Source organism: Triticum urartu, chromosome 1A (assembly GCF_056163025.1).
Source record: "Triticum urartu cultivar PI428250 chromosome 1A, HENAU_Tu73, whole genome shotgun sequence".
NCBI classification, from domain to species: Eukaryota; Viridiplantae; Streptophyta; class Magnoliopsida; order Poales; family Poaceae; genus Triticum; species Triticum urartu.
In genome coordinates, this window is record NC_141873.1 from 366,895,496 (window position 1) to 366,922,054 (window position 26,559).

General features: G+C 44.6%; 1 protein-coding gene and 1 pseudogene across 1 annotated transcript; one reads left to right on the forward strand and one right to left on the reverse strand.

Moving 5' to 3' along the window:
• Positions 1 to 630: 630 nt before the first annotated feature.
• On the reverse strand, positions 631 to 6,972 carry LOC125512349 (uncharacterized). The gene is made up of 5 exons (XM_048677443.2): positions 6,594 to 6,972; positions 3,726 to 4,114; positions 2,986 to 3,120; positions 2,719 to 2,893; positions 631 to 2,614 (listed from the first exon to the last, which is right to left on the reverse strand). Exons 1-5 carry the CDS (start codon positions 6,847 to 6,849, stop codon positions 1,182 to 1,184), a joined length of 2,388 nt encoding a protein of 795 aa, XP_048533400.2. The 5' UTR covers positions 6,850 to 6,972; the 3' UTR covers positions 631 to 1,181.
• LOC147991258 (uncharacterized) lies at positions 6,930 to 8,590 on the forward strand (annotated as a pseudogene).
• The last annotated feature ends 17,969 nt before the right edge of the window (positions 8,591 to 26,559 follow it).

Below are 26,559 nucleotides of genomic sequence, written 5' to 3' on the forward strand. Positions count from 1 at the left end.
TAAAGATACCACCCATGCACCGTGTCTATTGCTGCGGTACTGCCACTGGCGTCGACCTGTGGCCGGTCGGCACGCGGACCCGCCGGGAGCACAGCCTGCCTGCCGCGACTGCAACATTGACCGTGTTGACTTATTATTCCCCTCTGGTTTTTGGCCTGCACCGAACCACGCTGCATGCTTGTGCATATGTGTTCTATAGTACGTACGTACACTTGTGCCTACCCTGACCCCTGTATGCCTGTATAAGCACGGCACGGTTGTACCTTACGTCCGGTGTATATGTCCCCCGGCCGGCCAGACCTGGACGTACGCGCGGACTCTTGAAACGGCTCCGAGCCAGACACTTGACCTTGACGTGCATGCCGAAGTGAACGAGCGGCAGCCATCCTGTGCATTGTGTACATACGTACCTCTCACTCTCAGAACTAACATCACATGGCTCGCAGGTTCGTTTAATCTATCAGTGCCAGGTGCGAGTAGGTGATGTACCAAGCTAGCCGATATACGCACTACAGCACAATCCGTTGACCAAACAGAGAAACGAAAATGACTGCGCAGTAGGTATGGCAGGTTCCTGCCAATGTAATAGCATATCAAAAATCTGCCTCAACGTTTCGGAGCAACACGATCGAGCTTAAACAGTTCCAGATTGGTTTGATCGCCTATTAGCCATCATGGAACAAGTTCACCTTGAGCACATGCTAACGCTGGCAGAAATCCGTCTTACCGGCCGGTGAACTGAAGAGGAGATCAGCGATCAGGGGTTTGCTTCAGACCCTGCCCTGCAAACATGATAGTTCCCCCACAGTTCGAGGCCAAACATGGTTTTTCGGGTTTACAACGAAACCATCTACCCGTCCGAATGCCCTACCTTGACACCAGCAAGAGACAACACTACAGCAACACCTAGCTACTCACCAAGGAGGCTTACAACGATCCCTAGATATGGCAAGGTTGCACCACAAACAGGGACGGGGAAATCAGAAGATAACATCGCGGGCCGAGATACCCCATAACTCACCAGGAGTGCCCTTCACCATGTTTGAACCGCAGAAAATAGCCTGGAGCAAGCTTTTAGGAAAAGAACCCCCCAAGACCGTCAAACATCTGTCGATGGCACGTTCATCCACTTCATCCTTCTTTACCATGCCCAGCCTCCTAAGCAATATAGCCTGTGCCCCCTACTCTGAGATGGGACACTTTATTTTGACGGTGGAAGGAAGACGAAATCTTCTTGGCGTAGGCCCGTGCGGATGGCGCTTAGCTTTTGCAGTCTTTTGTGCCAAGCCCCCGGCTTCTTGGGGCACACTTAACAACGGCGCAGAATGCAGAGCTTCCTCTGCCAACCCTGAATGATCTTTCTCCATCACTGAAGGTGCATCTTTAAGTCTACACAAAGGTGGTGCTTTGTTAGACGACGAGATCAGGATGGCTGGAGTCTCTCCAGTGACCTCTAGTGGTTCGGTAGCCGATAGCAATGTTGTTTTCTCGAACACTGCAGCAGGCGATGGAAGTAACTGGTGACTAGAGACTCGCAGCCCCACAGCACAAGGGTGCTCCACACCTTCAACAGCCTCAATGGAGGATGCCTCCACATCTGGATGGGACTTCAAAATTTCCAGCCTAGCCATAATAACATCTTCAACCTCATCTGATATGTCCGTGCTTGCATTTAGCTGCTGTTTGTTGCTTTCCATACCCAGAGAAGTATTATCAGCACAGGACTTCAAAATTTGTAGCCTCGCCAAAACAGCATCTTCGACTGGATATAATCCCTCACTTCCTTTTTCCTGCTGTTCACACTTGTTGTCACCCAAAGGGCTTATTTTGTCAATGCGGGACTCCAAAACTTTCAATCGAGCAAACATTTCATGAACCTCATCTGATGCATGTATACTTGTGTCTAGCTGATGGTTGCTGCTTTCCAAACCCAACGAGGTTATGTAATCAGGGCGGGACTTCAAAATTCTCAGCCTCGCCAAAACATCATCTTCAACGGGGTATGATCCCTTGCTAGGTTCTTGCTGCCTCTCACACTTACTCTCACCCAAAGAGCTTATATTATCAATACGGGATTCCAGAACTTTCATTTGAGCAAATATTTCAGCATCAAGACCATTTACGATGCTCTTATTTGTAGCAATAATGGACCCTGGAGATGATATATCTGAAGGAGGAGGTGGTGGTGGTTGAGTGAGAAGCTCCTGGCCGGTGGAGGAGCTCTGGCATGGACCTGGCAGAGAAGAGGCGCCACTAAAAATATTGTCTCCTTGATCATTCTTCTTGTAGCATGGATGAGGGGTGAGCCCCAACTTATGACAGTAACCACAGTATGGTTCTGAAGGATTGTCGGGCGCGGCCGTGTAAGGCTGTGACACCAATGCAGGCGACGGAGGCACTGGGGAAGCAGCCGGGACTTGAGCAGCTAAAACATAAGTGGAATGTTGAGTTGTCACTCTATTTATCAGAGAAGAAGATTGACTGCTCTCACTACCTCCTCCATGACATTGCAAGGTCGCAGCACATGAACTGCAATATTTGGCATGATTACGTGGTTGGCCATCAGATATGGTTACTCTGGAGGCTTTTTCACTTTCTGACGGGTCAATTGGAACTGCATTGACCCAAAAAAGTTACATAGGTAAGTAAGGATATTGAAGCATATAGAGAACCTCGATAAATATCCAAATACAGTAATTCACAATCACATCGTTACACCTGTTTGCGTGTTGCTGAAAACTTCCATTGTTGCAAGCTTCATACGGGAACGTTGAAGCTCATATTTGAGTTTACACACCGAAGCTTCTGCTTCAAACCATAATTTTTTGTAAATTGACACTTGAGAAACTTCAGTATCATCGAGCATATTACCCTCTGGGAGCTTAGAAAGAGCCTGAACATAAGAATACATGAGGTTCATACTCGAAAAAAAGAATTGTTCGTCCAAATTAAGAATCAATGTATTCCAAATATGACCAAAGTTACCTGTGAAATAGATGTCTTAAATTCTGAATCTGTGCTCTCTGACACTGAGTGTTCAGGCATTGCCACCAACAAATTGTTTCTCAAGCAACTGATTTGAACGGAGTCCCTCAAACAATCATCGCTTTTTAATGTAGCCTTGTACAAGACAGAAAAACAGAAATGAGTAAAAGCTAACCAACAAACAGTCCATATGTATATTTAATGTCTGAAAAGCAACATTATTTTTGCATGCCACTTGAAGGGGAACTAGTACAGGAGGATAAATGTACCAGGTCAAAGAAGTGAAAGTAATGACTAACGACATATTTTCTGTAAATATGAATCATATACTCATATCACAAGCACCGGTTACGTCGGGTGTTTTAACAACTTTCATATCTTCCATCAGTTAATAAAACTAATATATCTGAATTTCATCACTGAGTTCAAACTTCTAATCAGAACATCTCAAGTGTTACACTGGTTTTCATGAACTACAATTTCCGGTTGTAGCTGAGCAAAACATTTTGTTATCTGAATTTAGTACGGTCGTCTCGGTAATAGTATGTCTAAGTTGATTTTCCTGTTTTGGTGGAGCTATATTGCAGGTCTAGTATTTTGGATTGCAACAATTTACCAGTTATCATCACATATTCGTAGCATATTCAGGTTGTGAAGCTCTCTATAAATCTGGCAGCTTTTCTATGGTCTAAAAATTGTGACATAAATAACTATGCGATATAAAGGCATTTGCAAAGTACCTTGCCTCCTTTGGAAGAAGCAGCTTTAAGATTTCGAATAACAGATTTCAGAATCTTCTCTTCATATTCCTGTAACGAAGAACCACCATTGCAAGTAGACAGAAGCACTACTGACAAATTGTGTATTAGCTTCAGGAATGTGGCCTGATTCCTAGAGCTAGAGTCAGACATCTGCAACAAGTTCTCCTCGGCATCTGGATGGCAGTGAGAGTGTTCTTGACCTTCTTTTGTAAGTATTTGAGTGTTTGCATTTTTCTCTGCCTCTGCTGCTCGACAGGAAATATTTCCAACTGTGATTTCACTTGTCAGACTCTTAACAGGAAATGAAGGAGCAACATCAATGGGGCTTGTCGCAGGGCCTGAAAGATCCTTATTCAGATGATAATGTCCTGCATTTTCAGCACCAATATGATCAAACAGTTTACTTAGGAAGGCATTCTGTTGCTGACAGCGAACTTATAGTACAAAACCATTAGTAGACTGAACTTTCTCGACAAGTTCCTGGATTGGTGAGGGTTGCTCTGCTTGCTCATGTATTAACTTAATTAGTTTATTTATCAGGCAAGAGCCTTTTACAATACACCCGTTGCAATTAGCAAGCGTTGTTATGTGCAATTATTCATTGCTGAAGTTGATCTCCTCCAAGTAATCCAACATAAATTAAAATGTCAAGCAAGAGCCTTTTATAATGCACCCATTGCAATTAACCAAGCTTTATCATGTCCAACTACTCATTGCTGAAGTTCATCCTCTTCAACTGATCCAACACAAAATAAAATGTTCTTCACAAGAAGTTTGTTAACATGTATAGCAGTAAATGGGCCACCTTCTTGCAAAGTTATCTGCTAAAAAAATTATTAACCACCCACACATCCAAAATAGAAAATACCGTTTCAAACTAGCATAAATGAAGAACTATTAACAAGTTAGTTTATCTTTTTCAATATTGACAAAAAAATAATTTTATCTTTTTTATACATTCCGAGTATACAATATACACTGGAATCAGTATCGATGGAGATGCCACCTTCCACTGGAAGAAAAATAAGCATTAATGAGACAAACAGGGCGTCAAACCTGGGGTTTGATCCCTGGTGAACTGTGATTACAACCACCCCACTTCTATTTAATAATTTCCTACGTCGCATGCCCTCTTATACACTGAAATCTACTATAAGAAGCAACAAGAAACACAATTGAGATTTGCTGGAGTTGATTATCACAGTGGTGCACAACGGTGGAGGCAGTTCTGAGGGGTGAGCAGAGAGGGCAGATAAATATGGCACACACTATCTGTTTGTTAGGTTATTACTAGATAATTGCCCGTGTGTTGCAACAGGGTATAAATATTCTAGTACATTAGCCCATGATTTACCTTCCCATATTAATGTGATTGTGTAAATAAATGTTCATAAAATTCTGCCCGTGATTTATTATCTAAATAGAAACCACTTATTTGGTAAGAGTTTATTGGCTTACCAGAAAAAATATGATTTTATTCGGTTTTTCAATAAAAGATGGGACAGTTAAGACGGTTTTAAAGGAAAACAGGTGAAAAAACCAGAGATAGGAGGGGGAAAATCAAAGGGAAAAGGGAGTGGGGAACGTACGTAAGGTTGGATGAAGCACTCTGTCTGGCAGGAAAGGAATGGTGTTCTTTTTTTAAGTAGTATAGAGACATATCTCTTCTTTGATATCCATATTATAACAAGGCACTCCATGCACCACCATAGTGACTGAAACCGTGACAGGGATATGATAAAGTTGAAAACAGTGTCGATTGACGTGACATGGAACTGGGATGCTGCAATGGAGGCAGAGACAAAGGTTGTGCCTAGGGCAGACGAAGAGGGGGTAAAGGGAAAAAAATGATCTGTTGTAATTCACGTGGCGGAAGCAGAACAAAGGGCAAGTTGAGAGAGAGAGAGGAATAAAGACAGACAGAACATTGTTTTTTTTCTGTTATTATATATTTCGTATGAAATACGTAGCAAAAGAACGGTACTCAGCTAGTGTGTTATACAATTTTCAGTAAGTATATTACTCCCTCCGTCCCAAAATAGGTGACTCAATTTTGTACTAACATTGTACTAAAGTTAGTACAAAGTTGGGTCACTTATTTTGGGACGGAGGGAGTATTTGATTGACAAAACCAATCAATTGTTCTATCAAATTCTGATGGTTTCATTATTTCTTGCAATGTCATGCATATTGTAGGTGAAGTTTTTGATAGTGCTCCATATGGCACATACTCTGGGAACCACTGCGGCAACTTTATTGATCTGCATCTTCTTTTCTTCTCTAAGGTAGTATCCAACACTTGACAAACATATACCTACCATCCAGTTAAAATCCTACTAACAGAGTATAGTATGCTTCTCAAAATTTTAGCGTGTGAACAGAAGTAGCCTAGCTAGGGCTCGGCTCTTAGAGAAGAAAAAAAAACAGTTTATATGACTGCCTCTGATGCCAAAATGGCAAGGTGTCAAAATGGAATCATGCTCTCAGATATGCCAGCAGCCAACCCCACTGTCCATTGATCACAGGATCTAGCATAAGGCAGCAACAGAAGGTGCTGTAGTTAACTCTGATTCCGCACAAGCACGCAAGAAAAACTGTAACAGGCTAGTTTGACCATGTACAATCCGCCTTCATATCTTCAATTGTGCACATACGGTACTGCCGCTAGTTTCGCCATTCAACAATGGATCAAACCACTGCATCGGTTCACCTAACAATCATACGAACCTATGCGAGAATGAACAACAGACCAACAGAAGATGCTACCCCCAAGGAATTCCCGCATCTATCGATCACAAGTTCACTAAAGCACTAGTAACAGGAGTTGGTGTAGGGTAAAGGCGTTACCAGTATACCCTGGTGAGGCGGAAGCGGCGGCGTCCGGGGCCATGTATCTCACAGGGGCTTCCATCCACGACGCATTCCCCCACTCGCCCGTCGCGTAGAGGGAAGTGACGCCGGGGGCATCGAGGCTAGGGCTGGGGAATGTTTGGTCCGCGGGATGGAGCCCGTCCACGGTGAAGGGGGCGGCGGCGGTAGAGAAGGGGGATACCGCCACGTGCTGCGGAGGATAACCCCGATGATCGCTGGGGTAGGTGAGCATTTCGCCGGCGGCGAGCGGCTGCCGCTTGGGGAGTTGGGGTCGAAATTACTTGAGCGCTCTTGCATTGACTCCCACCCTCCCGACCTCCCCCCTTTGTTCTCCGCCCCCGCTCTCTGCTTCCTGGCCATGGCGGAGAGCCCCCGCTCCGTCAACTCCGTGTTCCCTGGGAGAGGCCCGTCGTCTCTGGTCTGGGGATCTCCTTGGCTTTCGAGAGATCCGCCGAGGACGTGGCTGGCCCGTTGGCGCCCGGCGCGCCACCGGCCGCGCCTCTGCTGGAGGGTGCCGTGCCGGAGACCTGCCGGCGTGTGTCCCCATGGCAGGCGGCCCCTGTTTCGAAGAAGACCCTGTGGAAGAGGAGGGTGGGTGCGGATCTGCCAGCTGGGGCTCCGCGCTGCCCCTCGCCGGTGAGGAAGGAGGTCTCGCCGGAGATGCGGGACAAGTGCTTTCGGTGTCTTGCAAAAGGGCACTTTCTCAAGGACTGCACCAATGAGGTGGTGTGCTTCCGCTGCGGGCTCCCGGCCATGTTGCCTCGCAGTGCAAGCGGCCGCGCAGCCCGTCGCCGGTGGAGGAGCTCCGTCGGGATGCGGCGGCTAAGGTGGCTCGCCGTTCCGCGCCGCGGGACGAGGTGGGGTCTGGGTCGGCCAGGCACGCTGCTTCTGCCAGGGCCGCACCACCGCCGCCCTTGGCTGATCCTGCGGCGGACTCGGTATGGCCGCGGCTCGCCGTGCCGCGCTTGGAGGTGGCGGTTGATCCGGAGATGGAGCCGTCAGAGTTGTGCGTTGTAAGGAGGACCCGCGCCATGGATGACATTGAGCATCGGCTTCACAAAGCCATGGTGGTGTACATTGGTGGGGACAGGTCGGAGATCTCGCCGGAGCTGGTGAGGCGTGCTCTGAAAGACAGGATGGGCATCCCTGAGGACAGATTTTTGGTGCACAAGTTCTGGCCGGAGGATTTCCTGGTGGTCTTTGCTAGACAGGAGGACAGGAATCTGTTGAGCAGGCGGCCGGTGCTGGAGCTTGATGGGCACAGGTTGTCGTTCCGGCAGTGGATCAGGCAGTCGCAGGCGGTGTTCGCGGCCATGCGCTTCAAGGTGAGGTTGGTCATCGAGGGGATCCCGGCGCACGCATGGGAGCTTGAGGTGATTGAGAGTTTGTTGGGCGGTGCATGTATCATCGATTCCGTTGCGCCGGAGACCTCTGCTCGTTCAGATCTTGCTGCGTTCAAGTTGCTGGCCTGGACAGCGGACCCGGAGCAAATCCCCACCCGCCGCTGGCTCGCGGTGCCGGAGCCGGAGGAGCAGAGGGCGCTTTTCCAGCCCAAGACTCTGCAATACAAAGTGCTCATACATCTGGACTCTGTGATTTCGTTCCCGGAGGGGAAGGAACCGTGGTTCTTAGGCGGCTCGTCGGACAGTGGCCAAAGCGGCCTGCCGGACTCAGAGATGGATATGGGAGGAGGCGCTAACACGCAGAACTTTGGCTGGCAGTTTGGGGTCCGCGACTCGAGGGGCGACAATGCCGGAGGGTCGGGAGGTGGCCGGAGCTATGCCGGCGGCGTGGCCCGCGGCGAAGCGCCATCGTCGGAGTGGAAGATTCCCCCCATGGCCCAGGCTAGAGAGAGATGCCGTGGTGGGGCCGGGGTCCGCGCCCACGATAGGCCGACGGTGCGTCAGTCTGCTTTTGACCGGATCGCTTCTGGACCCGGACAGGTGGACAAGGATGCCACGGGGACGATTTGAATTTCGAATCCCACTGGCGCGTGCGCTTCGAGGAGGCAGGTGGTGGGACAGGTGGTTCCAGAACGGTCCTTTGGAGAGGGGGCGATGATTCCGGCACCAATCATGCAGCAAGCAGTTCTGATGGACTCCCACGCGCGATTTGATGCGACCCTGATGGATAAAGATGTTGAACCCGAGGAGATACGGCTTCTGGCAGCCCGGCCAGACATGACCAAGGGCGGGACTGGCGGGTCAGTGGTGTCGCACAGCTGGATGGCCCCACGACGGAGGAGGTGGCGATGGTAGTGGCCCCCACCTTGGTGGTTGGTGCGGGACTGGATCCCAGGTCGGAGGCACGCGACAGGGGAGACAAAGATGCAGCAGTATCGGGAGGTGTGGAGGGCCACATGCAGGCTGGGATCTCGCCCTCCACACAGGATCCCATTGGGTGTACGCTGGAGCCAGCCCCACACGGGCCCATCGGAGACCAGACGGGAAGTGGAGGATCTGTGGGATCAGTGCCCAGGTTAATTTGCTGGGTGAGTTGGTGCCAATGATTGGCACGGATGCCCAAACAGGCGGGGACAAGGGGGCCCCTAGACAAGTGGCGTCCATGCAGGAGTTCGAGGCCGCCCAGCTAATTCCTCACGTAAACAGCGACATGCAAAATGTGGAGTTGGCATGCAATGGTGGCATGAAGCCACAGGAGGTCGCTGCTTTCGGAAAACTGAAGTGGTTCTGCAATGCCCTTGTCCGCAAGTTGGCACCCCCTCTCCTTCAGGAAGTGCAATCATCGCTGAGACCGGAAGTAGAACCATTCACGCCACGACGTACTACACGAGGAGCCAAGCGCGCGAAATCATCGATTCCCGCGAAGGCTACACAGGCAGAGAATGTGCTCATGCGGGCACTAGGTCTGGTCCCGGAAGATTTAGAAAGAAATGAGGACTCAATTGCTGAGCTTGCGGACATCTTCGACACCCCTCTTCGCGAGCAGCATATCAAAGTGATCGTCGCCCTGTTTGGGAAGGAGGTCCCTCCGGCTTGCGAATTGAGGGCCGACAACATGGTGGTGGCAACCCCAGCTTGATGGTTGGGTTCGGTAGTGGGCGGTCCTCATCAATATATCCATGGATCCTAACCCACATGTGTTGTGTTGGAACGTGAGGGGCGTTAACAACCCTGCCAAGAAGCATGCAGTTAGGGAGTTTGTAGTGGCGGCCAAGGTTAGTCTTGTGTGTCTCCAAGAGACGAAACTAGATGTATTCGATCCCTTCATCGTTATGCAATGCATCGGCCCATCGTTCGATGGGTTTGACTATGTGCCGGCTGAGGAGATTCGTGGGGGCATCCTACTTGCTTGGGATAGCACGGTGCTATCCGTGCATAACATCGTGCGTGACACCAACTCTATCACAGGGCTCGTTCATGACAAGGGAGGATCGACTTGGTGGGTCACGGCGGTGTACGGGCCGCAAGGAGAGGGCCCCAAAACTCAATTTCTATGCGATCTTCATGCTTTGCGCGCGGCCTGCCCTGGGCCGTGGATGGTTTTGGGAGACTTCAATATGATTCTTCGGCCGGAGGACAAGAGCAACAATAATATCAACAGACGAATCATGAGGAGATTTAAGGAGTTTGTGGACAATAATGAACTTAAGGAGGTTTACATGCACGGCCGGAGATTCACGTGGACAAATGAAAGGGATCAACCGGTGATGACAAAGATCGATCGTGTGTTGGTGACTGTGGACTGGGAGCTTTCTCATCCGGATGTCCTCCTCCAAGCTCTGTCCACTAACATTTCGGACCATGCCCCGCTCCACCTGTCTACTTCAGCTCCTTTCTGCCACAAGAGAAGATTCCATTTCGAGATGTACTGGACCAAACTATAGGGGTTTGATCAAGCTGTTCGGGATGCATGGGTATGTGACGAGAACATAGTGGATCCTTTCAAGAGGATGGATGCGCTCTTGAGAAATACGGCTGTCGCGCTACAAGCCTGGGGACAGAGGAAGACTGGTAACATCAAGACACAGATCGCAATTGCCAACTATGTCATTCTCAAGTTCGATCGCACCATGGAGATGCGTGCTCTCACTCCCGCCGAGCTTTGGCTTCGCAAGACTATCAAACTGGCGCTCTTGGGGCTGTCCTCTTTGCAACGTACCATCGAGCATCAACGCTCACGGCTACGATGGATCCGGGAAGGTGACGCGAACACTAAGCTCTTTCAGGCCGTGGCAAATGGGCGGAGATCAAAAATTTCATCCCTCACATTAGGCACAACGAGGAGCTCATTACTGAGCAAGAGAGGAAGGGTGAAATCTTCACCGAGGCTTACGAGCAGTTGCTGGGTCATGCAACGACCAGGGAGGCAGATCTAGACCTCAATTTCCTGGGTATGGAGACTCACGATCTTGGCGAGCTTGAGCATTTTCACGGAGGAAGAAGTTTGGAACACCATCAAGGAACTGCCACCGGATCGGGCCCCTGGGGCGGATGGTTCCATTGCTGCTTTTTATCAAAGGGCATGGCCGATCATAAAGAACGATGTTATGGCGATGATGATGAAGTTGTATGTGCAGGATGGGAGGGGTTTTGGAAGGCTCAACAAAGCACATATTATGCTCATCCCTAAGAAATCCGATGCGGAGCTGGTTGGGGATTTTCGTCCTATCAGCCTTACCCACAGCGCTGCTAAGCTTTTCGCCAAGATGCTGGCTAACCGTGCGAGGAGAAGAATGAAGGAAATTGTCACGGCCAATCAGTCAGCGTTTATAAGTGACAGGCACCTGCATGACAACTTCCTCCTTGTGAGGCAAGTGGCCAGAAAGATCCATGCACGTAAAGAAGCTGGGGTGTTCCTGAAATTAGACATATCGAGGGCGTTTGACTCTATATCTTGGCCCTTCCTGTTTGAAGTTATGAGGCGCAAAGGTTTTGGTCAGAGATGGTTAGCATGGATCGCCATCCTTCTGCGCATGGCCTCTACTAAAGTGCTCGTCAATGGCGTTCCTGGCAGGAGCTTTTTGCTCGCCCAAGGTCTGAGGCAAGGTGACCCGGTGTCCCCTCTTTTGTTCATCATTGCGATGGATGTGCTCTCCTGCATCATGGTAAAGGGCGCAGAGGAAGGTGTTATGAAGCCATTTACAGGTATCATGCCTCATCAAAGTGTGTCGATTTACGCAGACGACGTGGCTCTGTTTGTCAGGCCAAACGAGGTCGATCTCAGGTTCGTGACCATGGCGCTTAAAGCTTTTGGAGATGCGTCTGGGCTGAGGGGTTAACTATGGAAAGTCATCTGCTATTCTCATCCACGGTGAAGAGGAAGATAGGATCAGGGTTTCTAACCTACTGCAGTGCGAGTTGGGGAAGTTTCCCTGCAAATACCTTGGATTGCAACTCGCCATACATCAGCTAAAGAAGACGGATTGGTAGCCCATGTTGGATAGAGCGAAGAAGTGTGCTCCCGGTTGGCAACGAGGTTTGCTACAAAGATCCGGGCGCCTTGTGTTGGTCAAGTCGGTGGTCGCGGCGAAACCTATCCACCATTTCATGATCACTGACGCACCAGCATGGGTGTTCGAGGAGCTTGACAAATGGATGAGAGCATTCTTCTGGGCGGGGAAGGATCAGGTCTCGGGTGGCAATTGCATGGTGGCTTGGAATGCGGTCTGCAAGCCGACGTGCTTCGGAGGGTTCGGCATCAAGAACCTTAAGTTGCAGGGGCTCGCACTTAGGGTTCGATGGGAATGGTTGAAACGCACGGATCCGGAGAGACCTTGGCAGGGCCTGCGCATGATTGAGGATGAGGATGCCCGAGCTATTTTTGACAGCATGGTTAAGATTGAGGTGGGCGAGGGCACTAAGGTTATCTTCTGGCGGGACCGGTGGATTCATGGCTTTGCGGTGACTGATATTGCACCCATGATCCACGCTTTGGTTGACACTCGTACAAGGAACAAACGTACAGTCAGTGAAGGGTTGGAGAATGGCCGGTGGCTACATGATATTAATGGGGAGCTGAATTTTGTTGGCCATTTGCAGCTGGTGCACCTGAATCTGGCCATTAACACAGTGCAAAGGGATCCGAGCAATCCAGACTGTTTTTCTTGGCCTGCTGACCCTTCTGGACTATACTCTGCCAAGTCAACCTATCAAAGACTCTACCTCGGTGATGAAAGGGCTCTGTATGCCTCCTGCATCTGGAAAAGTTGGGCACTTTTGAAGTGTAAAATCTTCATCTAGCTGGCTGTGCAGCACCGTATTTGGACCTCTGACCGAAGGGCAAAGCATGGATTACAAGACCGACCGTCTGCATGCTACACATGCTTGCAAGATGAAGACAATGCCGAACACATCTTGGTACAATGTGGCTATGCTCGACAGGTGTGGCACACCTGCTTTCAAGACCTAGCCCTAAATACGCGGGCTCCGGTGGTGGATGATACCTTCCTCGATTGGTGGATCGAGACTAGGACGGGGATGCCTAAGGGTCTTAAGAGAGGCTACGACACGTTCGTCGTCGTGGTCGGATGGGAGTTGTGGAAGCAACGGAACGCGCGTGTGTTCAATAGGCTACGGCAACAGCGAACCCCAAGAGAATTGGTTGACGAGATATTCAGAGCAGTAAAGCAATGGAGACAAGCCGGTGTAGGAGTTGGAGGTTTAACACATTTTGTGAGAGAGTAGTGTAGTTTGGGTGTAATGGGTGTTGGCCGAGCTTAGATCCTAGCATCTAGCTCGTGCCTCTCTTGTAAATTCTTTCTATCTTCTATAAAGATAAGGTACGCCATTGGCGTACTCTCGAAAAAAAAACTCCCACCCTCCCGTGTGCGTTACTCGTCGCAGCTTGAGTACTTGAGAGCTTTTTTTTACATTTATTTATTTAAATGTTTTATTCCTTAAATCGTGCGTTTAAATCTTGAACAGTTTTCATTGTTGAATTCTTTGCCTCGAGATCTTCAAACTAGATCCCGTCTTCAAAGTTTTAATAAACTTTTTTTTCAGAAAAAAAAACAAAAAACCAAACCGGAAGCACTTTTTTTCCTTTCCGAAAAAAATCACTGTGCCTCTTCGGGAAGCAAATATGTGTCTCCACAAAAAATAAACCTGTGCCTTTTGTGAAAGAAAAAAACACGTTTTTTCTACGTTTTCAAGAGGCGCAGACGCAAAAATGTGCCTCCACGTTAATCAAATTTGTGCATCTCACGAAAGAAAAAGAAAAATGCGTCTTTTTTCATTCTCGATAGGCACGACTGTCCCTCTCGTGAAAAAAAAAACAAAATACGCGTTTCTTTTTTGTTTTTGAGAGGCACGATCGTGTCTTTCGCGGAAGCAAATCCACGTCTCTCGTGAAAACAAATTCATACCTCTCGTGAAAGTTAAAGAACATGTTTTTTCGTTCTGCGGAAACAAAAACGAACGCATTTTTTCGCGAAAATATTTTTGTCTAGGAGTTAAGAAAGACCGGTGGAAAACAAAAATATCAAGAAAAAAATCATCTAAAAAGCTGAAAATACATGCGAAAAAATAAAAAAAACAATGAAAGCATCCAAAGCACGACACGTCATGGCGGCTGAGAGCGCGCCAAGTGACGCGCTCTCAGCCCACCTTAGGTGACGCTTGCGGGGGCTCCCGGACGAGTACTCGCTCGTTAGGTGCTCCCGGCAAGTGCGCCCGACGGCCATGGTAAGCGATGGGCTGGGCTGGGCTAGTTGGGCCACATATATGGGTCTTCCTCTTGTGAATTTAATGGGGGGGCATTTCGCATGGACAGACCCTATTTGATGCCCGCTGGCGTCAAAAGACGAGCCTTTGCTGAAGTTTGGCTCCCGGCGCCCTGGGCCGGCCCACGGTCATTCAGCTTCTTCTTCCCCTTTTTTTTCCTGTTTCTATTTTCTTTCCTTTTTATTTTTTATTTTTTCGTGTGTATTGCACAAAGATCGTTAACTGTTTATGTACAAAATATTTATTGTATATTTAAGGAAATGTTCACCCTATATTAATAAAATGTTCAACATTTTTCTAAAATTGTACAATTTTCAATTAAAAAATCTCCAGCGTATATCACAAAATGTTCAATGTTTATTTAAAAATTGTTCAGCATATATCAAAAAAATGTTCAATCTGTATTTAAAAATTGTTCGGTGAATATTACAAAAAGTTTAATTATATATTTAAAAATCGTTCAGCATATATTACAAAAAGGTTCAATGTATATTTAAAAATTGTTCAGCGTATATTAAAAATTATTCATGTGTTTAAAAAAATCACCTTTTCGAACATTATTCGTGTTTTAAAGGTTTTTTTTTAGTTTTGAAATTTATTCACCTTTTCAACCATTATTCAAATTTTTAAGAAAAAATGTTCACAAATTTTTCCATGAAATTTCGAATTTTTTGAAAACAAAAATGAAACTGCCGTTGTAGCTATTACTTATAATTTAGCTTTGCATTTCAGCAAGTCACAGTTTCCAGCTCGACTCCACGTGCCTGCATTTACTTTTCATGCAATTTTTACATCAGACGGCTTGGAATGGGCTGGCCCATTTGGGCGCCCTTGAGCGAGAGCTCAACTATTGGACGCACATAGGCGTCCAATAGGAGCTCTCCTTCCCATGACCCAACCGTTGTACCTTTGAACATTTTCTTGAATGGAATAAAATCGGCGAGATTTCTTAAAAAGAAGAAGCTTTCCTAAAATACCTAATTAGCGGGTACCCCCTCGGGGTTTTCCAACGGGCATTGTTTAGGCACGGGAGTGCTCTAGCGTCACCACTTGTCACGCGTTGGCCGCACCTACCAGAAACACGTTTCTTCTCCGAACGCATTTCTAGGATTTTCTTTTTTGGGGGCGGTTTCAGATTGTGTTTGATGTTTTGCTAGGTTTTTGTGATTTTTAATGTTTTTTTCTCGGATGAAGCATACCGTGTAAAAAAACATAGTTGTGCTTCCCAAAAGTGAAAAGCACAACTAGACTTCCCGAAAGTGAAAAACACAACCGAGCTTCGACATGAAGTAGTGAAAAGCGTAGATGTACTTCTGCGAGAAGCATATATGTACTTCCAAAAAGTTAAAAGCACATGTATGCTTCAGGGTGAAGTAGCTTTTCACTGCTTCACGCCGAAGCACAGCTCCGCGTGAAGCACACATGTGCTTCTTAAAAAATAAAAAAAAACATAGGTGTGCTTCAGAATGAAGCACATATGTATTTCCTGAAAAGTTAAAAGCACAATTGTGCTTCCTTTTTTTTCAATTTTTCTTTTGGTTTCTAATTGCATGCCTAGCACCCCAGGTGGTTGAGAGGGAGCACCTTGTGGATTGCTCATGCAAACTAGGAGCCTTTTATTAGGAGGGATGCTTGAGGTGTATCATAATCAAAATACTTCCTCCTATTAATATCAAGCCCGAGGGCCACCGACACATAAAAAATCCATGCCCATTTTGCCATGAGACACCAATTCGTTAAATTTTTGTTGATGATGCCCAGCCCCCCCCCCCCCTCATTGGCAAAGCAAATGGTGGGTGAATTGACCATGTGATATTGTTGCCTATCGTTATTATTGTGCTAGAAGAATCTAGACCTAACTTTATCATATTCGACGTGACCCCCATCATGCAAAAGTAGAAGCCAATGGCATACATGAACTCCATCAGAAGTAGTCTAATGGAGAACACACTAGCTTGAAGATGGCATTGATAAGAGCTATCGGCTAATATAGGCGAGTGCCATGTCCGCCCAGCAAACCCTTGGGGAGGGAGGATAATAAGTAGTACATTTACTTAGGAGTTAGGATGCATAAAGTTCGAGTATGGAAAAAAATGCAGTGTAAGGGCATCTCCAACGCCGATCCTGAAACCGTCTGCATACGTCCGGACCGCGCAGTCCGGACCCCGAGGCCATCCAATACGGGCTTGTATTGGTGTGTTGAGCAGTCCGGGCCACGTTTTTCCCGCAAACTAGAATCAGACGTGGGGGAAGGGTTCTTGGAGTCCGGACACAAGACATGTCAGACTCTTACACCCATGGCCCACCCAAAAGGAAGGCAGAACCGCCCTTTTGTAGCATCCCGCATTGTTTCCGCGCCAAAAACCCCACTATCTTCCTCCATCCCGCCATTCTCCACCCAATTCCTGCCCTTTTCTCCAACTTTCTTCTTCGCCGCCGCCCCGACGCAGGAAACCAGACGAGGACCTGCCGTAGATGGTGGTCATGGAGGTGCAGGAGGATCCGAGCATCACCCTCACCCGGAAGATCAACTCCGTGACACGATAAAGTCATCGCGCCAAAGCGAAGGTCGCGAAGTAGGCAATGCTCATGAAGCAGAAGACTGGCGGAGGGCGTGCTGATGGCGTCTGTGGCGGTGGGCGTGTGCTGGTCGCAGACGTGGTGGAGGTTGCGGTCAAGGTCGTAGAGCCCCGATGGTGTTGTCTGCCGTCCAAACGCCGCAATAGCCAGAGCATTACACTATGAGGCTCTGTACTACTACACGGCCAAGCAGCTCGGTAGGTAGTCCACGACAACCGCTGCCGAGCAAGTGCCTTACATCATCGACGTAAACGCGGCGCCGCTGCGCTTCTCGAAGTCTTATTCGCCACAGCTCGTCCGGGCACGGACGGTGGGGGGGCACATGGGTGCCCGCACGATGTCCGTTGATATGCCTAAAGCGGGGGAGAAGGCGTACACCGACGCGGACAGGGAGATGTTCGACATCATTCACTATGGAGGCGGAGGAGGAGGTTATGGGGACGGGCAGGTGGAAGACTCAGATCCTACCAAGGCCAGTGATGACCCACAAGTGTAGGGGATCTAACGTAGTCCTTTCGATAAGTAAGAGTGTCGAACCCAACGAGGAGCAGAAGAAATGATAAGCAGTTTTCAGTAAGGTATTCTCTGCAAGCACTGAAATTATCGGTAACAGATAGATTTGTGATAAGGTAATTTGTAACGGGTAACAAGTAATAAAAGTAAATAAGGTGCAGCAAGATGGCACAATCCTTTTTGTAGCAAAGGACAAGCCTGAACAAACTCTTATATAAAGTAAAGCGCTCCCGAGGACACATGGGAATTATCGCCAAGCTAGTTTTCATCACGTTCATATGATTCGCGTTCGGTACTTTGATAATTTGATATGTGGGTGGATCGGTGCTTGGGTACTATCCTTCCTTGGACAAGCATCCCACTTATGATTAACCCCTATTGCAAGCATCTGCAACTACAACAGAAGTATTAAGGTAAACCTAACCATAGCATGAAACATATGGATCCAAATCAGCCCCTTACAAAGCAACGCATAAACTAGGGTTTAAGCTTCTGTCACTCTAGCAACCCATCATCTACTCATTACTCCCCAATGCCCTCCTCTAGGCCCAAACAATGGTGAAGTGTCATGTAGTCGACGTTCACATGGCACCACTAGAGGAAAGACAACATACATCTCATCAAAATATCGAACGAATAGCAAATTAACATGACTACTTATAGCAAGACTTCTCCCATGTCCTCAGGAACAGATGTAACTACTCACAAATCATATTCATGTTCATAATCAGAGGGGTATAATATGCATAAAGGATCTGAACATATGATCTTACACCGAATAAACCAACTAGCATCAACTATAAAGAGTAATCAACACTACTAGCAACCCACAGGTACCAATCTGAGGCTTTGGGACAAAGATTGGATACAAGAGATGAACTAGGGTTTGAGATGAGATGGTGCTGGTGAAGATGTTGATGGAGACTGACCCCTTCCCGGTGAGAGGATCGTTGGTGATGACGATGGTGATGATTCCCCCTCCCGGGGGGAAGTTTCCCCGGCAGAACAGCTCCGTCGGAGCCCTAGATTGGTTCTGCCAAGGTTCTTCCTCGTGGCGGCGGAGTTTCGTCCCGTGAGCTAGCTTATGATTTTTTCCTCAACGAAAGACCTCATGTAGCAGAAGATGGACATCAGAGGGCTGCCAGGGGGCCCACGAGGTAGGGGGCGCGCCCCCCACCCTCGTGGATGGTGGGTGGCCCCCCTCTGGTACTTCTTTCGCCTAATATTTTTTATATATTCTGAAACTTTCTCCCGTGAAGTTTCAGCACTTCTGGAGTTGTGCAGAATAGGTCTCTACTATTTGCTCCTTTTCCAGCCCAGAATTCCAGCTGCCGGCATTCTCCCTCTTCATGTAAACCTTGTAAAATAAGAGAGAGTAGGCATAAGTATTGTGACATAATGTGTAATAACAGCCCATAATGCGATAAATATCGATATAAAAGCATGATGAAAAATGGACGTATCAACTCCCCAAAGCTTAGACCTCGCTTGTCCTCAAGCGAAAGCCGATATCGATAAATATGTACACATGTTTAGAGATCGAGGTGTCGATAAAATAAAATACGGACATGAGGGCATCATGATCATTCTTATAATAGCAACATATATAAATATTGTCATATGATTTCTTATGCTAAAGTAACAATTCATTCACAATTTCAAGTATGAATCATAAACTTCATTGAGAACCAACAAACTATAATCTCAGTCATTGAAGCAATTGCAATTTATCATAACATCATAAAGAGTCAATATAAGAGCTTTTCAGCAAGTCCGCATACTCAACTATCATTTAGTCTTTCACAATTGCTAACACTCACGTGATATTTATGGTTATGAAGTTTTAAGCGGACACAGAGAAAGATAGGGGCTTATAGTTTTGCCTCCCAACCTTTTACCTCAAGAGTAATGTCAACAATAATAGTTCATGAAAACTCACATCCAATTAGCTATATATATCAGGATCTTTCCAACACATTGTGCTTGCCAAAGGATAAAATGTAAAAAGGAAAGGTGAAGATCACCGTGATTCTTTGCATGAAGTATAAGACAAGAATAAAAGATAGGCCCTTCGCAGAGGGAAGCAGAGGTTGTCATGTGCTTTCATGGTTGGATGCACAAAGTCTTAATGCAAAAGAACGTCACTTTATATTGCCACTTGTGATATGGACCTTTATTATGCAGTCCGTCGCTTTTATTTCTTCTACATCACAAGATCGTATAAAGCTTATTTTCTCCGCACTAATAAATAATACATATTTAGAGAGCAATTTTTATTGCTTGCAACGATGACAACTTACTTGAAGGATCTTACTCAATCCATAGGTAGATATGGTGGACTCTCATGACAAAACTGAGTTTAAGGATATTTGGAAGCACAAGTAGTATCTCTACTTGGTGCAAAGAATTTGGCTAGCGTGAGAGGGAAAGGCAATCTCAACATGTTGGATGATCCATGACAATATAATTTATTTCAGATGTAAGAAAACATAATCCATTACGTTGTCTTCCTTGTCCAACGTCAACTCTTTAGCATGTCATATTTTAATGAGTGCTCACAATCATAAAAGATGTCCAAGATAGTATATTTATATGTGAAAACCTCTCTTTCTTTATTACTTCCTATTAATCGCAAGATGACCAAAACTATGTTTGTCAACTCTCAACAACTTTTATACATCATACTCTTTATATGTGAAGTCATTACTCTCCATAAAATCCATATGATCTCTTTATTTATTTTTATTCTTTCTCTTTTATTTTATTACCTCAAGACCATAGCAAGATAATCAAGCCCTTGACTCAACACTAATCTTTATTATATATAGCTCACGGACTCGATTACATAGAAGGATCATAAAGCAAAACTCAAAATTAGATCATACTAAAACTTTATTCTACTAGATCAAGATATTACCAAAAGGATCAAACTAAGAAAAACGGTAAAGATAAAAGTGATGGTGATACGATACCGGGGCACTCCCCCAAGCTTGGCAGTTGCCAAGGGGAGTGCCCATACCCGATACTCAGTTCTTCTTTGTTGGTGAAGAAGGTGTTGGTGATGATGGATAGTCGCACATCGAGCGTAGGAGATCCTCCAAGTTGCGGATAATGCCCTTGAGTGTGACGATATGCTCCTTCAACAAAATATTTTCATTTGTGAGATACTTGTTTTGAATGCGAGCTAACTCAATCATCTTGAAAGCTTCAATCTCTGTTGGGGTAAAGAGATTGTGATGAGGTTGAAGGATGTCTTCTTCTGCTACTGCCGGAACTTGATCCCCCACGGCCTTCTTGATCCCATCATCCTCGCTGATCTCTTCGGGCTCTTCTCACTTCAGCTCTATCTTCATTAGCCAAGCATCGTTGCCCTCATTGTTGGAGGAGGAGGGAGACGACATGATGCCTGGCCTTGACAACCCTGGCAGAAAATAGCTCGAAACAAAAACATGAGATATTTGCGTGGTATGGTGTTCAAAACCTTCGGGAGATTATATAATGAATTTTTACCAACCAAAAGAAGTATCGTGCAAGAAAACGGAGTCCGGAGAGCACACGAGGTGCTCACGAGGTGCTCACGAGGCAGGGGGCGCGACCTCCACCCTCGTGGACGCCTCATGTCCTTCCCGGACTACTTCTTATTTTCCTATTTTCTTAAATATTCCAAAACGGAGAAAAATTGCTATTAGAACTGTTTTGGAGTCGGTTTACTTACCGTACCTCATACCTATTCCTTTTCGGAGTCTGAAACGTTCTGGAAAGTGTCCCTTATGTATTCCTCCGGGGTTACGGTTTCAATAACATTAGTTTCAACATTTATAGGATTACCTGAGATATAATGTTTCATTCTTTGACCGTTCACCACCCTCGGATTTGTGCCTTCGAAGTTGTTGATTTTTATGGCACTGGAACGATAGACCTCCTCGATGACGTAAGGACCTTCCCATTTAGAGAGAAGTTTTCCTGCAAAAAATCTTAAATGAGAGTTGTATAACAATACATAATCACCTACATTAAACTCACGTTTTTGTATCCTCTTATCATGCCATCTTTTAACTTTTTCTTTAAACAGTTTGGCATTCTCATAAGCCTGGATTCTCCATTCATCAAGTGTGCTAATGTCAAAAAGCCTCTTCTCACCGGCAAGTTTGAAATCATAATTGAGCTCTTTAATGGCCCAATATTCCTTATGTTCTAGTTCGAGAGGTAAGTGACATGCTTTTCCATAAACCATCTTATATGGAGACATACCCATAGGATTTTTATATGTAGTTCTATAAGCCCATAATGCATCAAGTTTTTTGGACCAATTCTTTCTAGATCTATTAACAGTCTTTTGCAAAATTAATTTAAGCTCTCTGTTGCTCAGTTCTACTTGATCACTAGACTGTGGATGATATGGAGATGCAATTCTATGATTAACATCATACTTAGCAAGCATTTTAGGAAAGGCACCATGAATAAAATGTGAACCACCATCAGTCATTAAGTATCTAGGGACTCCAAACCTCGGAAAAATAATTTTTTAAGCATCTTAATAGAGGTGTTATGATAAACACTACTAGTTGGAATAGCTTCTACCCACTTAGTAACATAATCAACAACAACTAAAATATGTGTATACCCATTAGAGGAAGGAAACGGTCCCATATAATTAAAGCCACCGACATCAAATGGTTCAATAACAAGTGAATAATTCATAGGAATTTCTTGACGTCTACTAATATTGCCAATTCTTTGACATTCATCACAAGACAAAACAAACTTACGGGAATCCTTGAAGAGAGTAGGCCAATAAAAACCGGATTGCAATACCTTATGTGCAGTTCTATCTCCAACATGATGTCCTCCATAAGCCTTAGAGTGACACTTGCGTAGGATCTGTTCCTGTTCATGCTCAGGTATACAACGTCTAATGACACCATCTACTCCTTCTTTATAAAGGTGTGGGTCATCCCAAAAGTAATGTCTTAAATCATAGAAGAACTTTTTTGTTTTGCTGGTATGTGAAATTAGGTGGTATAAATTTAGCAACAATATAATTAGCATAATTAGCATACCATGGAGCAGTACGAGAGGCATTTATGACAGCTAATTGTTCATTAGAAAAGCTATCATCAATAGGTAGTGGGTCATCAAGAACATTCTCTAACCTAGACAAGTTGTCTGCAATAGGGTTCTCAGCTCCCTTTCTATCAATAATATGCAAATCAAATTCTTGTAGCAAGAGAACCCATCTAATAAGTCTAGGTTTAGCATCTTTCTTTTCCATAAGATATTTAATAGCAGCATGATCAGTGTGGACAGTTACTTTAGAATCAAAACTATAAGGTCTGAACTTACGCAAGCAAATACAACTGCTAAAAATTCTTTTTCAGTAGTAGCATGATTTCTCTGGGCGCTGTCCAGAGTCTTACTAGCATATTGGATAACATTTAATTTCTTATCAACTCTTTGTCCTAGAACAGCCCCTACATCATAATCACTAGCATCACACATGATTTCAAAAGGTAAATTCCAATCAGGAGGCTGAACAATAGGTGCAGAAATCAAAACTTTCTTAAGTATTTCAAATGCTTCTACACAATCATCATCAAAGACAAAAGGAACATCTTTTTGTAAGAGATTAGTCAGGGGCCGAGAAAATTTAGAGAAGTCCTTAATGAACCTTCTATAAAAACCGACATGACCAAGGAAACTTCTTATACCTTTATGTATTTAGGACACGACATCTTTTCAATAGAATCAATCTTAGCTTTATCAACTTCAGTACCTCTTTCAGAAATTTTATGCCCCAAGACAATACCTTCATTAACCATAAAGTGGCACTTCTCCCAATTCAAGACAAGATTAGTTTCTTCGCATCTCTGCAAAACTCAATCAAGGTTGCTTAAGCAATCATCAAAAGAAGTTCCATAAACAGAAAAATCATCCATGAATACCTCAACATTCTTTTCACAAAAGTCAAAGAATATAGCAGTCATACATCTTTGAAAGGTAGCAGGTGCATTGCATAAACCAAAAGGCATACATATATAAGCAAAGGTACCGAAAGGGCAAGTAAAAGTTGTCTTTTCTTGATCCTCTTTTGACATAGGTATTTGAGAGAAACCAGAATAACCATCTAGAAAGCAAAAATGTGTATGCTTGGATAATATTTCTAGCATTTGATCAATAAAAGGTAATGGATAATGATCCTTTTTAGTAGCTTTATTTAATTTGCGGAAATCAATTACCATTCTATAACCAGTAACAATTCTTTGTGGGATCAACTCATCTTTATCATTAGGAACAACAGTAATACCTCCCTTCTTAGGGACACAATGGACATGACTTACCCACTGACTATCAGCAACGAGATAAATTATACCTGCCTCCAGAAGCTTTAGTATTTCTTTTCTTACCACTTCTTTCATCTTAGGATTTAACCGTCGTTGGTGATCAACAACCGGTTTCGCGTCTTTCTCCACTTTTATTTTATGCTGGCATAGAGTGGGACTAATGCCCTTAAGATCATCAAGAGTATATCCAATGGCAGCACGGTGCTTCTTGAGAGTTTTCAATAATTTCTTTTCTTCATGCTCTGAAAGGTTAGCACTAATAATAACAGGATATATCTCTTTCTCATCAAGATAATCATATTTAAGAGTATCAGGTAAAGGTTTAAGCTCAAACACGGGATCACCCTTGGGTGGAGGAGGATCCCCTAGAATTTCAACAGGCAGGTTGTGTTTCAAAATAGGCCCTTGTTTAAAGAATACTTCATCTATTTCCCTTCTTTCATTCATAAACATATCATTTTCATGGTCTAGCAAATATTGCTCTAAAGGATCATTAGGAGGCCCGACAATAGAAGCAAGACCAATAATTTCATCTTTACTAGGCAATTCTTTATCATGGGGTTGTCTATGAAACTTAGCAAAATTAAACTCATGAGACATATCCCCCAAACCAATAGAAACAATATCCTTATTGCAGTCTATCTTAGCATTAACAGTATTCAAGAAGGGTCTACCAAATATAATGGGACAAAAGTCATCTTGTGGGGAACCAAGAACAAGAAAATCAGTAGGATATTTAACTTTCCCACACAAGACTTCAACATCTCTAACAATCCCAACTGGTGAAATAGTGTCTCTATTGCAAGTTTAATAGTAACATCAATTTCCTCTATCTCAGCAGGTGCAATATCATGCATAATTTCTTTATATAGGGAATGAGGTATTGCACTTGCACTAGCACCCATATCACATAAGCCATGATAGCAATGATCTCCTATTTTAACAGAAATAACAGGCATGCCTACAAAAGGTCTATGTTTATTTTTAGTATCAGGTCTAGCAATTCTAGCAGCTTCATCACAGAAGTAAATAACATGCCCATCAATATTATTGGCCAAGAGATATTTAACCATAGCAACACTAGGTTCAACTTTAATTTTCTCAGAGGGTGTAGGTGTTCTAGTATTAATCTTACAAACTACAGTTGAAGCTTTAGCATGATCCTTTATTCTTATAGGGAAGGGTGGTTTCTCAATATAAGTAGTAGGAACAACATGATCATTATAAGTGATAGTCTTTTCTTCAATTTTAATAGGTGAAAATACTTTTACTTCAATGGGAGGATTATATTTAAACCACTTCTCCTTAGGGAGATCAACATGAGTAGAAAATGATTCACAGAAAGAAGCTACTATCTCAAAGTCAAGTCCATATTTAGTGCTAAATTCACGGAAAGCATTGGTATCCATAAAAGATTTAACACAATCAAACTTAGGTGTTATACCTGACTCCTTACCTTCGTCGACATCCCAATCTTCAGAGTTGCGTTTAATTCTTTCCAATAAATCCCATTTGAATTCAATAGTCTTCATAATAAAAGAGCCAGTACAAGAAGTATCGAGCATGGAGCGATTATCTAGAGAAAGCCGAGCATAAAATTTTTGAATAATAATTTCTCTTGAGAGCTCATGATTGGGGCATGAATATAACATTGACTTAAGCTTCCCCCAAGCTTGAGCGATGCTTTCTCCTTCACGAGGCCAAAAATTATATATATAATTACGATCACGATGAACAAGATGCATAGGATAAGACTTCTGATGAAATTCCAATTTCAATCGGTTGTAGTTCCATGATCCCATATCATCACATAGCCTAAACCATGTCAATGCCTTTCCCTTCAAAGATAAAGGGAAGACCTTATTCTTGATAACATCCTCGGGCATACCTGCAAGCTTAAATAATCCACAAACTTCATCCACATAGATTAGGTGCAAATCGGGATGTAATGTTCCATCTCCTGTGAAAGTATTAGCTAGCAGTTTCTCTATCATACCCGAAGGAATTTCAAAGTAGGGGATCTACCGTAGTCCTTTCAATAAGTAAGAGTGTCGAACCCAACGAGGAGCAGAAGGAAATTATAAGCAGTTTTCAGTAAGGTATTCTCTGCAAGCACTGAAATTATCGGTAACAGATAGTTTTGTGATAAGGTAATTTGTAACAGGTAACAAGTAATAAAAGTAAATAAGGTATAGCAAGATGGCCCAATCCTTTTTTTAGCAAAGGACAAGCCTGGACAAACTCTTATATAAAGTAAAGCGCTCCCGAGGACACATGGGAATTATCGTCAAGCTAGTTTTCATCACGTTCATATGATTCGCGTTCGGTACTTTGATAATTTGATATGTGGGTGGACCGGTGCTTGGTTACTATCCTTCCTTGAACAAGCATCCCACTTATGATTAACCCCTATTGCAAGCATCCGCAACTACAACAGAAGTATTAAGGTAAACCTAACCATAGCATGAAACATATGGATCCAAATCAGCCCCTTACGAAGCAACGCATAAACTAGGGTTTAAGCTTCTGTCACTCTAGCAACCCATCATCTACTTATTACTTCCCAATGCCCTCCTCTAGGCCCAAACAATGGTGAAGTGTCATGTAGTCGATGTTCACAAGACACCACTAGAGAAAAGACTGAAGCAAATATGCCCTAGAGGCAATAATAAAGTTATTATTTTTTTCCTTATGATCATGATAAATGTTTATTATTCATGCTAGAATTGTATTAACCGGAAACATAATACATGTGTGAATACATAGACAAACAAAGTGTCACTAGTATGCCTCTACTTGACTAGCTCGTTAATCAAAGATGGT

Bases quoted from the DNA above. Each gene is read 5' to 3' on its own strand.
- LOC125512349 (XM_048677443.2), bottom strand. From the start codon at position 6,849: ATGCTCACCTACCCCAGCGATCATCGGGGTTATCCTCCGCAGCACGTG. The intron at 2,894-2,985 runs GTAACTTTGGTC...TCTTATGTTCAG, and splicing joins TTAAGACATCTATTTCACAG to GCTCTTTCTAAGCTCCCAGA. The intron at 2,615-2,718 runs GTGTAACGATGT...GGGTCAATGCAG, and splicing joins TTTCAGCAACACGCAAACAG to TTCCAATTGACCCGTCAGAA.